Source organism: Lepisma saccharinum, chromosome 19 (genome assembly GCF_977018435.1).
Source record: "Lepisma saccharinum chromosome 19, izLepSacc3.1, whole genome shotgun sequence".
Taxonomy (NCBI): domain Eukaryota; kingdom Metazoa; phylum Arthropoda; class Insecta; order Zygentoma; family Lepismatidae; genus Lepisma; species Lepisma saccharinum.
The window spans coordinates 44,557,617-44,573,859 of NC_139247.1; the positions used below are offsets into that span (position 1 = coordinate 44,557,617).

General features: G+C 35.6%; 1 protein-coding gene across 3 annotated transcripts in view; it reads right to left on the bottom strand.

Annotated features, from left to right (window-relative positions):
• The window catches only part of LOC146002843 (WD repeat-containing protein 91-like), a 59,627-nt gene that overhangs the window by 36,417 nt on the left and 6,967 nt on the right, over positions 1-16,243 (bottom strand). Inside the window, exons 2-6 of one of the 3 annotated variants that reach the window (XM_083140822.1) lie at positions 13,719-13,842; positions 10,869-11,009; positions 8,182-8,297; positions 5,635-5,831; positions 3,475-3,602 (exon numbers count right to left, since the gene is read on the bottom strand). In XM_083140822.1, coding sequence (XP_082996948.1) covers positions 3,475-3,602; positions 5,635-5,831; positions 8,182-8,297; positions 10,869-11,009; positions 13,719-13,842 — 706 coding nt within the window. Of the gene's footprint in view, positions 1-3,474; positions 3,603-5,634; positions 5,832-8,181; positions 8,298-10,577; positions 10,710-10,868; positions 11,010-13,718; positions 13,843-16,243 lie in introns of those variants that run through there. The other 2 variants (XM_083140821.1, XM_083140820.1) reach the window with 2 other exon arrangements.

Sequence of the window (16,243 nt, forward strand, 5' to 3'; positions counted from 1 at the left end):
ATAGACATCAGAATTGCGGGTGGAATTGGCTGGACTTCTTCCCTTCAGGGTCTGTAAGTTAGGGATACGTGTTCAAAAACTCAGCTCTTGAGGTACCGTCCAGAGAAAGAAATCGCAGGCAGTCAGTGAGTGCTGTGCAGGTATCATATGATGTATCATACATTACTTTTTAAATATGCCTCCACCACAAAAGCAGGGTGTTCAAGGGTCCAACGCTCCATTGCTACAGAAATGGCTTCCCTTCTGCTCTTACCTAGAATGCTGGGTTTCATCCCTACTGCGGGGCCATAGGGAATACCAACCTTTGAAAGTGGTAGATATATAATGCCGGATCCTGTGCTTTAAAAATTAGATCTGAAAGCAAATGTATGCACAAGTGAAGATGTTTCAACTTAATCATTAGTGTGCTGCATGAAAATGCTTAAAACATCACAGATTAACTAAAACCATGGTCACAACATTTTTATCTTCCTATGGTGAGCAAAATTTACAGCACTTCCTCAGAGCTCGAAATGTGATAAACACGTCACAATAAAACACAAAAGACTTGGATAAAACTGGTTAAAAGGTATAAAAACTTGATCACACCACAAGGACTGAACTCAATCCAGAAAATTCAACAACCTAAAGACTTGAGACTTCAATTTATTTTATTTATTTATTATGACTTGTTTATCATGGCGAAGTTAAGGCTTTGTAGCCTTTTCTACCACTTAATTTACAATGTTAAGACATGTGGCGTGAAATACAAACTATTCTTTTATCCACTCTTGCAACAGTGATTTTCATTTTAAGCATTACAACTATTTTCACTATTTTAGTCCGCCTCTCCTCTACCTCTCTATAACTGAAAATACTTTAAATCTACCTTGCAGTGTGATTGATGACTAAGTAAAACATTCCACATTTGATTGTAAGCATCCAGAAGCAACAAAGATATAATTTGTGATTTTCATTCTGCATACAGCAATTATACTGATGTGGGAAGTGTTTGAGTTCAATATACCAATGAACATAAAATGCATCCTGCTGTGAAGACATGATCATCATAAGTAAGTGTTGAAGCTTTCCTGGTGGCAAATGATGGAAACATTCTCTCAGGCTATCGACCAGGGAGTTGAAGATGAGAGTGATGCTAGCTTTCGAGAGCTAGCGTCACTCTCATCTTCAACTCACCTGGTCGATAGCCCGAGAGAATCATTTCATCATGATCATTATAAAGTGAATTATTAACATGCATTCTACCTACAGTTCCAAATATTTCACTTTTCTTCACAATTAATAATTATTGCCCACACTGTGTATTTTACTGGAAATTAGTATTGTGTGCAGGAAATGCTCAAAAGTGGTTAACGTTCAGAGCAAGTAAAAGCACCATCTTTAAAATTTAATGTAACTGAAAACATCCAGAAACTCTGTGAATTGCCTGTTGATATTTAGGATTCATAATTTGTTTTTAAAAATGTGATAAAAATTTTCATCTGAAATAAAAATAAAACAGACTGCTTGTTTCACAGTTAAGTTGATATATTACAAAAATGAAACATTGACAACATCCATTGTATAACTGATTCTTTTTGGTTAAAAATTTTTAAACATTGATATAACTGTCTCTTTAATCAAAATAAAAATAAATGTCTGATGAAGGGAGCATGTGTTCTCCTGAAACATCACAAAGAAAAATTGTGTTTTTATGCCTGTAATAAACATAGACTACAAGAGAAATAAGTAATAAACCGACTGGAGTGACTGAAAATTCATCCATGGCAATTTTTTATCCACTACAGTAATCAGTAAATTTGAAAAAAAAAAAAAAAACTGTATGGCTTGGGAAATGGAGTTTGGGATGAAGCTTCGTGTAGTGATACCTTTAGGTACTAGAGCATCAAGGTACTAGAGCGCACTAGCCAGTTAATTCCAAGAAAAAGAGCATCAAAGTTTCAATGCTTTCAAACATTCCTCAAGAGGTACAGATATTGTCCTACTACCAAGTGGCCTGGTGGTAATGTATGACTTTCACACATCAAAGTTTCTAGGTTCAATTCCAGATGGACTGCATCTACTTTTTCTAAATTAACTCGTGCAACTATTTATTACATTTCATTTCATAATTTATTGAAATAAAGTTTCATTTAAATATATTTGGGGGAAACACTCCTTTTCAATATTTTTTTTTCATTAATTTCTTTTTGCAAATGATTATTCACAATAAGTTTTCCAATTTTCTCACCATTTTACAAATATTTGCACATGAAATTATCCAAGTGCTATAATTGAAGGGCTCAGGTGTAAAACATGGTAAGTGACATTTTGGTAATTTCTGAGTTCATTAAGAAAAAAGGTTATTAGAAGCTATGCTGTGGATAAATTGTTTTTGTGTTGTGTTTATGAATTTCAGAAGGCTTCACTCAGTCCAATGCAAATTGTATGACATGGCAATTTCACTCCCAATTGAAGGATGGTACATTTTACTTTGTAACTCACAAATAACCAAAATGTCAGTTACCATGTTTTACACCTGAGCCCTTCAATTGACAAATTGTTATGAATAGCGAAATGTGTATATTTTCTTTTCAAGAAAATTATCAACAAACAAAACACAAGAATCCTATTTGCAATCAAGGTTTTTATTTACACTTTGTACACGATCGACAGAAATAATATCGCAAAACATGGAAAACAAATATTGTTTACAATTCGCACAGCAAATAAAGAGACAAATTTATGCAATAAATAAAATTCAATATTGTTACGAGTTTTAAAAACGAAAAAAAAAAGTAGATGCAATCAAACCCAGAACCTTTGAAGCGTCGAACTCATATGTTACCACCGTGTTACCAGTCCACTTGGCAGTAGGACAATATCTTTACCACTTTAGTAACAATTGGAAAGCTTCAAAACTTTTAAGTGCTTTTTCTCAGAAATAGCTGGCTCGTGCACACCAATACCTTGGTGTATCAATACCTACCACTGCACAAAGTCTCGTCCCAAACTACATTTCCCAAGCTGTGTCCTCTCCTTGTAAGTGAAGGGTACCATCTCTCAAGTTTAAAAAAAATATCCACAAAGCATCCTGCCTCCAAATAGGGTACCTTGCATAAGCATTCCCCACCTGCTTTGTAGTCTCCATGTTGAATCACACAAACACCTCCCACTCTTCTACACCCAAATTTGGCCAAGTATCCCCCACCTAGGAATTTTCACTTCGAACAGCGTTGTTCACTGGTACAATTGAACACAAATACTTCACTTTTGAGGCAAACAAATCAACATGCTCAGGTGAATATCACCACTTATTAATCAGGAAGCAAAAAAGTAAACAAACATAAAACAAAAAAGAATGCAATCCATGCGCAAATGGTGGCTTTGGCAAACACTCACTTCAAACCACAGCAAGACAGCGTTCCATCATGCCAAAAGAAAATGAACCATTCTCAAGAAATCAAATTTTGAAAAAGCTTCAAGCCACGGTACCTGCTCCTGTCTGCTGGTTTTTTCTACTTAGAATAGGGGACGCAGGTAACCCACCTCCTATATTGCTTCCTATATTTCGAATAAGGTTTTTCAAAGTTTTCGTCTGTGTTTCAGCTGCCGGTGCTTCCCTGAAACAAAAATACATATTCAGTTAGCATTAGCCTCTTGCAAAAATATATATACATAGCATCATCACTTCTTATACAAATATACAGAGTGATCCATTTGAGGTGTCAGAAAAGTAAACCATTATATACAGTAGGTTAATGTATGTATCTCTGAGCAGTTTGTTGTAACACAAGCAGTGCATGTGGTGCGAGCGTGCATGTAACACTTGAAAAATTTCGCACACTGTACAGTACACTGTTGCAGCATGAACATCATCTTCATCTACCATACATGGCTAGCACCATCACATGCCTGAAGTCTGTACAACTCCACTCACTCGAAATTTACTTTTTTTCTGCTTATATTACAATAAACTGCTGAGATATATAACCTCTTGTATATAACGGTTTACTTTTCTGACATCTCAAATGGATCACCCTGCATAATGAATATTGGTAACATGTGAGAAAAAAAATATTCACAGTGTCGCCAAACATCAAGAGCAAAATATTATTTCCTCCACTCCCAAGTTACCTGGAAGTATGAAAAGATTATCTCAGGATATTAGTTAGGTAAATTCCAGATATGCTTCCAAGCATGATTGCACAAGATCTTAGTTATACATTATTTAAAAAATGAAATTCAGTACTACAGTTAATGGGCACAGTGTTATACCACAGCCAGTGAATATATCAAAGTACAAGTCCAATTTTACATTGATTTCCCACATTATACATTCAATCTTCATATCCCAATAGCGTAAAAGCCTTGTAAAATTTCCCGGAATTTCCCGTATTTCATGTTAGTTCCCGTGAGAAATGTAAAATCGAGGTTTCAATCTATATTATCCTTTGTAGCTCTCTATTACATTTTTAAGTATTTAAAATCTCGTCAACTGACTTCATACACTGTCAAAAGAGGTTTCTTTAAAAAACCTGTGGTGCAACAGCCCATGAGGGCCAAAGCCTACCTACCGACTGCCGACCTCACACCCACTAGAGGTGGGATATCATTCAACCAGTTACGGGTTGTGTGTGTGATCAGCATGACAAACCTCCATTCATTGCTGTAAGTTTTCTATGACTGGGTTATGCTACTCATTCACTGGTCCCCAATTTCCTCGTGATGGTGGGTTGGCCACTTGTCCTATACACTGGCCGAAATCTCTGTAAAGTTGTGATCAGAGGTGTTCACCCTCCGGAAGACTTGTGAGGGTGAGGGTGGTGGAGGGTGAAGGCAACTGCGATCTCGGAAGGTGAGGGTGGTGGAGGATGAAGGCAACTGCGATCTCGGAAGGTGAGGGTGGTGGAGGGCAAGGGCGACTGCGATCTCGGAGGGTGAGGGTGGTGGAGGGTGAGGGCGACTGCGATCTCTGAGGGTGAGGGCAGTGGAGGGTGAGGGTGACTGCAATCTCGGAGGGTGAGGGCAGTGGAGGGTGATGGCGACTGCGATCTCTGAGGGTGAGGGGAGGTTGACTCAAAATGAACACCTCTGGTTGTGATGCTTCCCCCAGGAGACTCGAACCTGCATGCAACGCATAGTTGGAGCAAAGCTTATGCCTTTGACCACACAGCCACGGTGCGGGACAAAAAGAGTTTTTTTTTACTGCATATTAATTAGTTTGAACTAGAGCTGAGCCGATATTGATGTCGATGTATCAGTATCAGCCGATACCAGTAGTATTGGTATCGAAAAGTATCATTTGGATTTTATATAGGGATACCAGCAGATATTCTTCCATGTGTTCTGATCATCTGCGGTGTCCACATAAATTCTACACTACACTTTTGTGGAGTCTAATTACCCTGAAAGTTAAGCAAAATTTTTGAATAACCAAAATTCAGGTACATTAATGCTTATAATGTGAACATAATACTCGCCAATTAATATTAATCCATATTATTAACAACTTTTAACTGTTACAATTTTCATGCATAGATATTGGTATCGGAGGAAATCAGTAAAGGTGTTGGTATCAATTTGGGTAAATCTTTATCGAATCAGACCTAGTGTGAACATAAGCAATAAGTAGCTAAAGGAAACCATACTCACTGTGCGATGATGTAGAAATCGTCCATTAATTCAGCAGGTGGGTCAACACTGGGTGCCGTGACTTCATTTACAGTTGTAGATCGAGGGTTTTCCAAAAGTACAGACAACCTAATGCGAAGGCTATCGTTTTCCTCCTGCAGGCGCTTAATTTTTGCTGCATCTTCCTCGAAACTTGATAAAGTAGGCTGGGGCATGCACTGCAAAATAATGGCATCAATGTATTTTCAAAATTCAAAATGGTGCATGCATTAAATACACAAATATATGGGTCATTTATTAATTGATATGCTTATTCCCCTATTAATTAATATACTAGGACTACCTAATCGTTCATACATAATGCTCATAATAACAAAGAAAGTAAGGGCTCAGTAGTAATTTATAATGAAAATCAATTAAATAGTAAAATCAAGTAATGATATAAAATACTCCATCTGTTAAATGACTATATTTATCATTAAATAAATAGTAAAGTTAAATAATGATAAACCTACAACTGGACAAGAAATGTATAATACCTTAGAGAAGCTGATTATATTTACATGAAAAAAAAATGAAGATAAATGCAGTAGTCAATCCGGCCTTTTTTAGTCAAGTAATTTTAAGGTAAAGATTATTAAAGTGATCCACCAAAGGAAAAGTTTGGTTAAATTTTTTTCCTTCCAATTCCGATTATGCTTGTTGGAAGGGAAAAATTTCAAATTTTTACTTCTAAGGAGAGCTTGAGTCTTACTCCCCAAAAAGGACCTGCATCAACTCTCTCTCTCTGTGGTAAATGGTTCTCCCCTACATGTTCTTTCTTTGTAAATGTCTGAGCATTTGAAAAGCATGCACTACATTTCTGAAAAAACATACAACTCTCATATTATTCTATAATTCAAATATATCATAAGTAAATAAAAATCACATACACATGTACAGGGTGGTGCAAAGCCAACTGACACAGTTTGTCGTGGTTGGCGAGAAGGTGAACAGTAGAGAAGAGGATGCCATTCCATGTAGTCAGTTGCAATGGAGCACTGGAAAATGTAATGTGTTACCTGTGTTATTATGAAATGAAGTCTGTGACATAAGTGCAGTGTCTCTTCAGAACACAGTTCAATATTGGTTGACATGGACACGTACCATCTCGGAATATCATATTGATTTGGTTGAAGGAATTTGAAGAAACGTATCGTGATCATTAAAAACCAAAACAAGCCATTGTTGACGAAGCTACAGCTATTGATGGCCTAAGGAGGCATGTGTACGTCAACTTCCAGACATGCTTACAACAGCATTGATGTAAACGAAGGTCATCTGCTGATGTAGTTTTCAAAAAATATATTATCTACGACTATTTTAAATGTGTCAGTCAGCTCCATGCCACCCTGTATAAACAACAAAAGAAAAAAATGGGATGATGTATGAACAGTTGCTTCGGGAGAAAGGACATGAAAATTACAAACACATAATGATAGGACATGGATGTACCATGGGCACAGATAGCCTATCCACCTTGTAAACACTGAACAGGAAAATGGCGTACCTTTCGTAGAGGACCCGACATATGAATACAGACGCAACATATAGACAGATACAAAGCAACAACGAAATGTAAATTTGGAACAATTTTATCTCACATATCCATAAATATGTATTCAAAATTAGACATAACTTCCTTCAATCCTTATATGACAGAACAAAAAAATAATTGCTGTAATAAGAGTTTTACCTTATTATAAAAATTAAAATTTCAAGAGTTATTTAACAACAGTGGATCAACAACTTGAAATTTACAGATTTTGCATTTTCCCATATTGTACATTCAATGTTGATCATCCAAACATAGCAAAATGTTATGAAATTTTCCCCAATTTTACATGTTTTGGCATTTTAAGTTTTCTCAGATTGGTCACCTGAAAAACACTTATTTATGCGGAATGCTGGAATTAAAAAAAAGTTGTCATAAAAATTCATCAAATGCCATTGTTATATATTAGAGATTGACTGATGAGCATTTCTTGCCAATGTCAACAAAATACTGACATTAAATTTCTCATCGCCAAGAACCAATATTCTATCGATCTGACAAAAAAATTACAATACAGCATGAAGTACTAGAATGATTCATTTTGATCATTAACTAACATTTGTTACCAGGTGAATGCCATAAGTTTTGTCTTAGAACAAGAAAATGCATATTTTGATATTTCTAAAACAAAGTACCCATACATGAATTATACCTTCAATGTTCATTAAAAATTTCAAAGTGGTATAGTTTTGCAATATGCTATTTATAGACAATATTAGCTAAGTAAAATTATTGCAATTTTACAAGTACATCCATATTTATGTACTTCAGATTAATATTTACATCCCTACTATACTAAACATATATTAATATATTTAATATGCTAATATACAGGGTGCCACAAAAGTAATGGGACAACCAAATATTACACATCATTCTTTTGTCCTATTATTTCTGTACCATCCTGCAATTCCTTAATCTAACAATTAAAAGTTATGATGGCAAAAAGAACTGTGTAAAGAAGAACAACTAACCTGGAATATAATGGATAAAAAGTTATGTAGTGAAGCCAACATTGTATCCTGCCACTGCCGAGTGAAATGAACAGCGAAAGAAGGATTTTCTTCAGGGTTTTTAATATACGGTAGCACTGAAGGCAAAAACAGGATATAAGTTTCAATAATATATTACATAACACGAATTTACAAAAGATTTAAAATATAAATTTTAAAAAAAAGTATCACGCACAATTGTACATATTTATATTATGTAACCTGACTAACCATGTTTTATGTTCACTAAACTTGTTCGAAAATTTGCATTGAATTTCATAATATATTTCAACCTTGTATTACATAAATGAGCACATACGAATCATATGTTACTGCATATTACAAGCACACACAGACACACACACACTTAACAAACTATGTGTAAATGAAACATTCTGATTGTCAAATTATAAACACTTTACTGGGGCTGATATAAAATGTTTATGCATTCTAATATAGTACCAACACTGATATTTTACTGAATAAATGATTCATTAACCTCCTTATGTAACCAGGTGACTGTAAGAGATTTTTCTTTAAGAAAGCAGCTAAGTATTTATACATTTAGGCCTACTTTATATATGAATTCTACATTTACTAACAAATGAAAATTATATTAAAAATTATATAAAAAGCAGACTTAATTCAGGAAATGCATGTTACTTTTCTATTCATAAACTTTTATCTTCTCATGTAATATCTACGAAATTAAAAGTTAAAATATACAAAACAGTAATTTTTCATGTAGTATTATATGGATGTGAAACTTGGTCCATTGCATTAAAAGAGGAACATAAATTAAGAGTATTTGAAAATAAAATCATTAGATAAATATTTAGACCTAAAAGGAATGAGGAGACAGGCGAGTGGAGAAGGGTACCTAATTTAAAACTGCATAATTAGTATTCATGTCCAGATATTAGAATAATTAAATCAAAAAGACAATCTTAGATGGGCAAGCCATGTGGCATGAATGAGAGAGGATAGAAGAATTTACAGGATTCTTGTTGGGAAACCTGATGGTAAGAGACCTGTAGGAAGGTTAAAGTGAAGATGGAGGGATAATGTTAAGATGGACCTAAAGGAAATCGGTAAGGATGGTAAAGATTGGATTGATCTTGCCCATGATAGGGACACATGGAAGGCTTGTGTTGCTGCAGTCATAAACCTTTGGGTTTAAGAAGGCTACAGAGATAAGTTAGTTATATCCATAAAAAAAATGGGACAATTTGCACTACATTAAAGGTAATTTATCAATATATTGGATCAGTAAAAAAGTAGGTAATTTAACAATAAACTGATACATCACTATACAAGGTATTACCAATAGTAATAGTATACAGATTACTGGGAGGATATAGTGCTTATTTTGCCACATTCAGTTCCATGGGATCAAAACCCACAGAAAAAATCAAGCCCAATAATGTCCATAGTAGTCTCCAGTGTACAAAACACGAGTTCATAATCTTCCTGACCTAATGACGTCACATCCGGAATGTGAAGCCAGAAATGCTGTACAACACGTGCGAAGAGCTTGAATATAGGTTGGACATCTGTAGTGTAACTACTGGGGCACACATCGAGGTGTATTAGGTATGTAAAATAAACTTTTTGAGTTACTCTATGGATGGAAGAAAACTGCACAGAAATATCTTCATAAACTTAAAAGTTATTAATTTTTATTTTATTATACTTTAAAGCCGGACACACTGTATTTGCGAAATTTTGTATTTCATTGTGTTCTATGGCACGATGAAATATAAAAATTGTTCATTAGTTCTAGTGCACACATTATTGAAGAATATTCACACAGAATTTTCAAATATCCACAATGTTAATAATTCCCAAGTTTCAAGGGATTTTCAGTTAGTAGATATCCTGAGTATGGAACTACCGAATACAAACATTAGTAATTGATGTTTTCATAAAATTTTACTTTAATGACTGTTATTCCGAAGGAGTACAAAAAATCTAAATTAAAAAAGATGAATTTAGAATTTCAACAGTATACTAATTAACCTGTGACGTAACAGTTTGTGAGGGCCAATGCCTATCTACCGACTGCTGGCCCACTAACACCTGCCAAGATGGGAGATCATCCAAACAGCATGATGAACCCTCAGTCATTGTTGTAGATTCTCTATGACTGTGTTACATTAATCATTCGTAGCTCCCCAATTTCTTCCGGATGGTGGATGGACATTAGTCCCACACGCAGACCGAAATCTCAGGAAAAGTTTTACGCTTCCCCCAGGAGACTCGAACCTGCATCCATCCCTTAGCTGAAGACCAAAGTTTACACCTTACAAAAATTATGCCATTTTTCTAAACAGTTTTCGAAAGAGAAGCTTCTTAAACAATTAGGTACATATACTTACTGAACCATTCTTTCCACTCTGCTTGGTTCTGCAACTCCGGGGTCATCTTAGTGAAGAAATCGACCATTTTGTCGTGCTTATTATTAAGAACACAGTTCACGAGATACATCTTCAATACAGCATTTTCTAACTTCTTAATCTCAGGAAAAGTTTTACGCTTCCCCCAGGAGACTCGAACCTGCATCCATCCCTTAGCTGAAGACCAAAGTTTACACCTTACAAAAATTATGCCATTTTTCTAAACAGTTTTCGAAAGAGAAGCTTCTTAAACAATTAGGTACATATACTTACTGAACCATTCTTTCCACTCTGCTTGGTTCTGCAACTCTGGGGTCATCTTAGTGAAGAAATCGACCATTTTGTCGTGCTTATTATTAAGAACACAGTTCACGAGATACATCTTCAATACAGCATTTTCTAACTTCTTAACAGCTGTGAAAGAACACATGTATGTATTAGATATTAATAATTAATATACATATTAACAAAAATAAAATCATAATAAAACATTTATATATGCCTGTGGCAAGCAGTGTAATTTGAACCTCACCTTACAAGCAGTCTAGAAATCAATCATTTTTAATGTATGTTCCTCTATATGGTCCCTAATGATGATTGCAAAATTAAACCTGAAGACAGGGATAATGATTTTGTTCAGAGAAATTCGGAAAATAGTTTTTTTCTTCTTTTTTTACGATCAAAGGAAAAAGCCACACACACTGACTCCAACATCAATGTCTTAATTGACGGACAGATGTCACTTCATGCTTAGATGTGTTCTGTACACAACACTGCCTAACTTTTAATGGGTAAATATTCATAGTGGTGATAGGACAGATAAATCAGTACTCGGCAATATTCCACCATTTTGTTATCAATTTTTATTACGTACTTTTCAAAAAATAAAAGTCTAAATATTCAGATTTTGTATTGATGTCATCTTGTAACATACATTTATTAAGGAGGAGGATGAACCATTCGTGTTATTCAACACCATTCAGAAGTTTATATCAGATTGGTAGAATATTGGTAATCAGCATAGATATATGTTATTGGTATCCAGTGAACATATCCATACAAGAAAAAGGATCTGGATGGATGGGTTTCAGATTATTAATCTCCTCATATGCATTCAATTGTTCATTACTGTTTCCTTTTTTGTGTTTCTGAATTTTTATGGTAATTACTACTAGAGTCGAAGAGCTATGTGAAAGCAGCTAACCTTGAACAAGCCTTCATGCGCAGTAGCAAAAGGAGGAGGTACAGACTGCCGTGGAAAACGCACCTTGTCGTTCTTTTGTTTTTCGAGCGGTAAGAATTGGTTTGGTTTCCATTGTGACTGTTCGTGTTTCTTCAGTGTGATCACAAAAAATTGTCAACCCACGTGTGCAAGATGGCTACAGGAACACCTAAGCATAGTGTGCTACACAAACAAGCACGAGATATGGTGTACAAATTGTATCAGTTCTTCCAAAATGAATCTCGCAATGCAGACAGTGCCTCGTGTTCTCCAGGGAGCAGTGTTGCCAAATGTCAGGAGCGTACAGCGGCTGCATGTGGGATAGGTGTACGTACAGTTCAGACAATTGCGAAGGAAGCCAGGTCCTCGATCGTTGATACATTCTCGGTTCTTTTTCGCTCGCCTGTCAAACGTCCCAATCGGCGGAAAAATGTTACACACTTGGACAATTTTGATAAAGGGGTATTGCGTAATATTATATTTGATATGTACGCACATGGCGAATTTCCTACTGCAGTGAAACTCAGGGCTACATTGAAGGAAGCTATCGGGTTTGCACTCAGTACGTGGTCATTGTTAAAAATTTTGAAGAACATGGGTTCAGATATTCGAAAGGCAACGATGGGAGGAAATTTTTAATGGAGAGAGGTGATGATGTAGCTGCGAGAGTGATCTTCTTCACAACCATGCACAGAATTGTTCATATTATGCATGCCAGGCAGTTGTTTTGTTATTGTGAGTCCCACAAGACTGGCGCATGGTATCTGCGGCGAATGAAGTTGCATTTGCCACGCCGCAAAAGAATGGATCAAGTTCTTCTCTCGTTTTCTCAGAAACCAAATAACATATCGCTGTAAATATTATACGAACTTAAAATTTGGAGGTTTTTTGTGTAACTTTCTCACTGGAAGTTATTTCAAATCTCATATAATAAAAATCTGCTCACAAGATAACTTTTTTCTCTATACAATAATGGTCAATAAAATATTTTCATATTTTCACTTACTCTCAAGATTCTACACATTTAATTGAAAGCACAATACGATTGTCTAAAGCTTTCTGGTAATACTTGTGCAGGATTGGTATAGATTGTTGCAATAATAGCCGTGCAGCGGCAATTTACAATTATTCGAATGTACGCCGTTGTTTTTTATTTTGTAAGAGCTGACGAGAACCCGGAACGGTGAGTTGGAAATGCTCTCTCTGCGCGGAGTTGTCAAGGTCAGCCGCTTTCATATCGCTCTTCAACTCTAGTGACAAACCCTTTCGAAGTAGAGCTAAGATGATTTTTGAGTTTGAGTTTTTAGTGTTTTTGAGTTTGAGTTTTTAGTGTAAGTTTACTTTATGCACAGATAGGTTAAGCAGTACTGGACCTACAGTTTAAATGTGGGATTTGATACAACTATGTGCATCCACTGAGAATCGAACCTGCCGTGTGGCTTTTAACGCACACACAGCTGTAAAATGGAAAATGCTTTGTATAAAAGTTTATGCATTTATATATGTTTGTAAATGCTCTTGCCAAGGTTGCTCTGTAGCAGGGGGAAGTCAACGATTAGGTCTTGTTGCTTGTGTGTCGCTCAGACTGGGCTGTTTTCTCGATGGCATGCACCATGTCACCTTGGTCTGTTGTTCACGTACGTGAAGTGAATGCTTGCTTATAGAAGGAGCCTATGTTACTTGTCACCTCAGTGTGAACACCCACTGTCACATGTTGCTTGTCATATGTCCTACTGAAGTCCCCCACAGAGAATGAGAGGGAAAGACAGAGAGAATTCTTACTCTCTTTCTGCCAGTGAGAAAAAAGGAGAAAGAGATACAGAAACATGTTCTCTTCTCTTTCCTTTCTGTCTTCTTTGATCTTTCTCCCTCTGCCCCTTACATTTTTTTCTATAAATTACCTGGTGCAAAATTGTGCTCCAACTTGGAAAATACTTTTTGGTCAAGATGAGCCCACAAATCCCTCAATGATACCAGGTCATAGGTATTTACATTCTGCATCAACTGGTCTATAATCTTATCAACCTGTATAAAAATAAATAAGATAATTTACAAAATATCACACTATTGCAATGAGCACAAGACAACATTTTCAATACCAACAACATTAAACATGCATGAATAGCAACAGCACAAGAATGTATCCTTACTTTAAGGCAATTTTATTAATTCTGACAAAGCAATAAAAATAAGTGTGAGTATATGTAACTTATTGTGGCAAAAATCTTAAATTTAACATATAACTAAATGAGGAAGAATTTTGTCTGATATTTAAACTAAACAAATTATGCTGTGAAAAACAAGTACTCATTTCTTACCAGAGAGACAACCCAATGTTATTTATTTATTTATATAATAGAAGATTCCAAATACAGCGTTAGCCATTTTACATTGGAATGAATTTATAGAACATAATGACAAAAATAATAACATAGTTGATGAGATTGGTTAGGTTGAATGTTGTAAATAAAATATGACTACAATGTCTCTTTTAATCAGTGTATAAAAATTAAACATTATCATCAGTTAACCTGGCAGGATGCATGGACATGCACTGGCAACAAATAATGAAAAGATTCTCTCAGGCTATCGACCAGGTGAGTTGTGGAAACGATTCAAAGCTTTAAGAGCTAACAGCACACTATTATTTTGGGTAGAATTGCAATGCCAAGCGTCAACCTGGTTTACATCTGTTTGGAGATTAGAGGTTCCCAGAGTAGGGTTACCAGATAACAAACTTTTAAAAAGAAGACACTTTTAACTTTCACAAAAGGTTTTGCGGAAGTGTGTTTACTAGTCTTTTGGTGAGCTTGTAGATCTCACCCCCCTGTAAAATATTTTTACATAATTCCAGTATAACCAATAATAGGTCTCATTATATAGTAATATGGCCACGGTGGCTCAGTCGGTAACGCGTCTGACTACCATGCTAAAGGTCCCGGGTTCGATCCCCGGCCGGTTCAAATCTGGGAACTTTTCTAACGATGGAAGCGGCTCTGGCACCCACCCAGCGTCGAATAACATGGGTACCTGGGGGGTAAAGGCAGTCAGGGGCATGATGCTGATCACATCACCCCCACTCACGACCGGATCAAGAAAGTGTGGGGCGTTACTCCCACACCCCCTATACGCCTTCATGGTGTGGTGCTATACACAGGGGAACACTTTACTTTTACTTTTTATATAGTAATATATATATATATATATATATATATATATATATATATATATATATATATATATATATAGTAATATATATATATATTAGGGCTGAGCCGATTCAGATGCTGATACGGCCAATACTAGTGGTATCAATATCGGAAAGTATCAGTTGGAATTTATACTTTTTCAGAATTTTGGTCTTTTATGGAGCGTAGTTATCCTGAAAATTATGCAAAATTCAAACTCTATTAATTTTGAACGAAAAACTATATTTTGCAATTTCATGATATCCATTTTAATATTCTGATGTAATTTTTGAATATTCTAAAGCAAATTTCTTGGTAAATTGAGGCAGTTAAGTGAAGAAAAATATTTACACACCAATATTGATCAATACTTTGAACAAATTTTAATCTTTGCAATGTGGGAATCTGTAAGAGTATCTGCATCAGTATTGGTTCAACCCTAATATATATGTATAATATATTAGAATAGAATTTAAAAAGATTGGTAAAGATAATTAAGATTGGATTGTACTTTCCCAAGATAGGATAAAATGGAATACTTGTGTTGCTCCGGTGATGAACCTTTGGGTTCCTTAGGGCCGGATTTTCAATGTTCAGTTAAGATTCATGTTAGCATGTAACTGGAAGTTTGTGGAAATTTCGGTTTTTCAATGTACGGTAAGCTCGTAACTGGAACTCTGGTGGCAATTATCTTTACTGCTACTTCTTTTTGCAGTTAACTGGAAGTTACGAAGCAACATGGCTGCCTCTTGCAGCTATCAAAGTTCCACACTTGCAACTTCACTGTCAGATTAAACAAGATATGATTCATAAAAATGTTAAATTGGTACAGAAGAAGACTTGCTTTGTTTGGCAGAGATTATCAATGTCCATGCAAATATGGAAATTAAGCAACGTAGTTGCTAAAATTCGCTTGGCGAGGTTGTGTTGGGAGAATTTATGACCAGGATATCCAGTCTACTAGGCAGGACCAACTCCAAACGGTAATTTGGTGCAGTGGCTAGTGGGACCACCTTCCGGAGCATGTTGTGTTTTGTAATACAAGTTCGAGCCCTGGTCACGGATCTTTTTTTTTTTTTTTTTTGTCAATTACTTATTGTGTGTATTGCCTTCAATTCATGCTTTGTTGAATGATCTTACTGTATATTTTTAAATTATTTTTACTCATACCTTCATATTTTTAGAACTTGACCTGACCTACAAAGCATGCTTACTATTAAGTATTAACATGTTCTTTT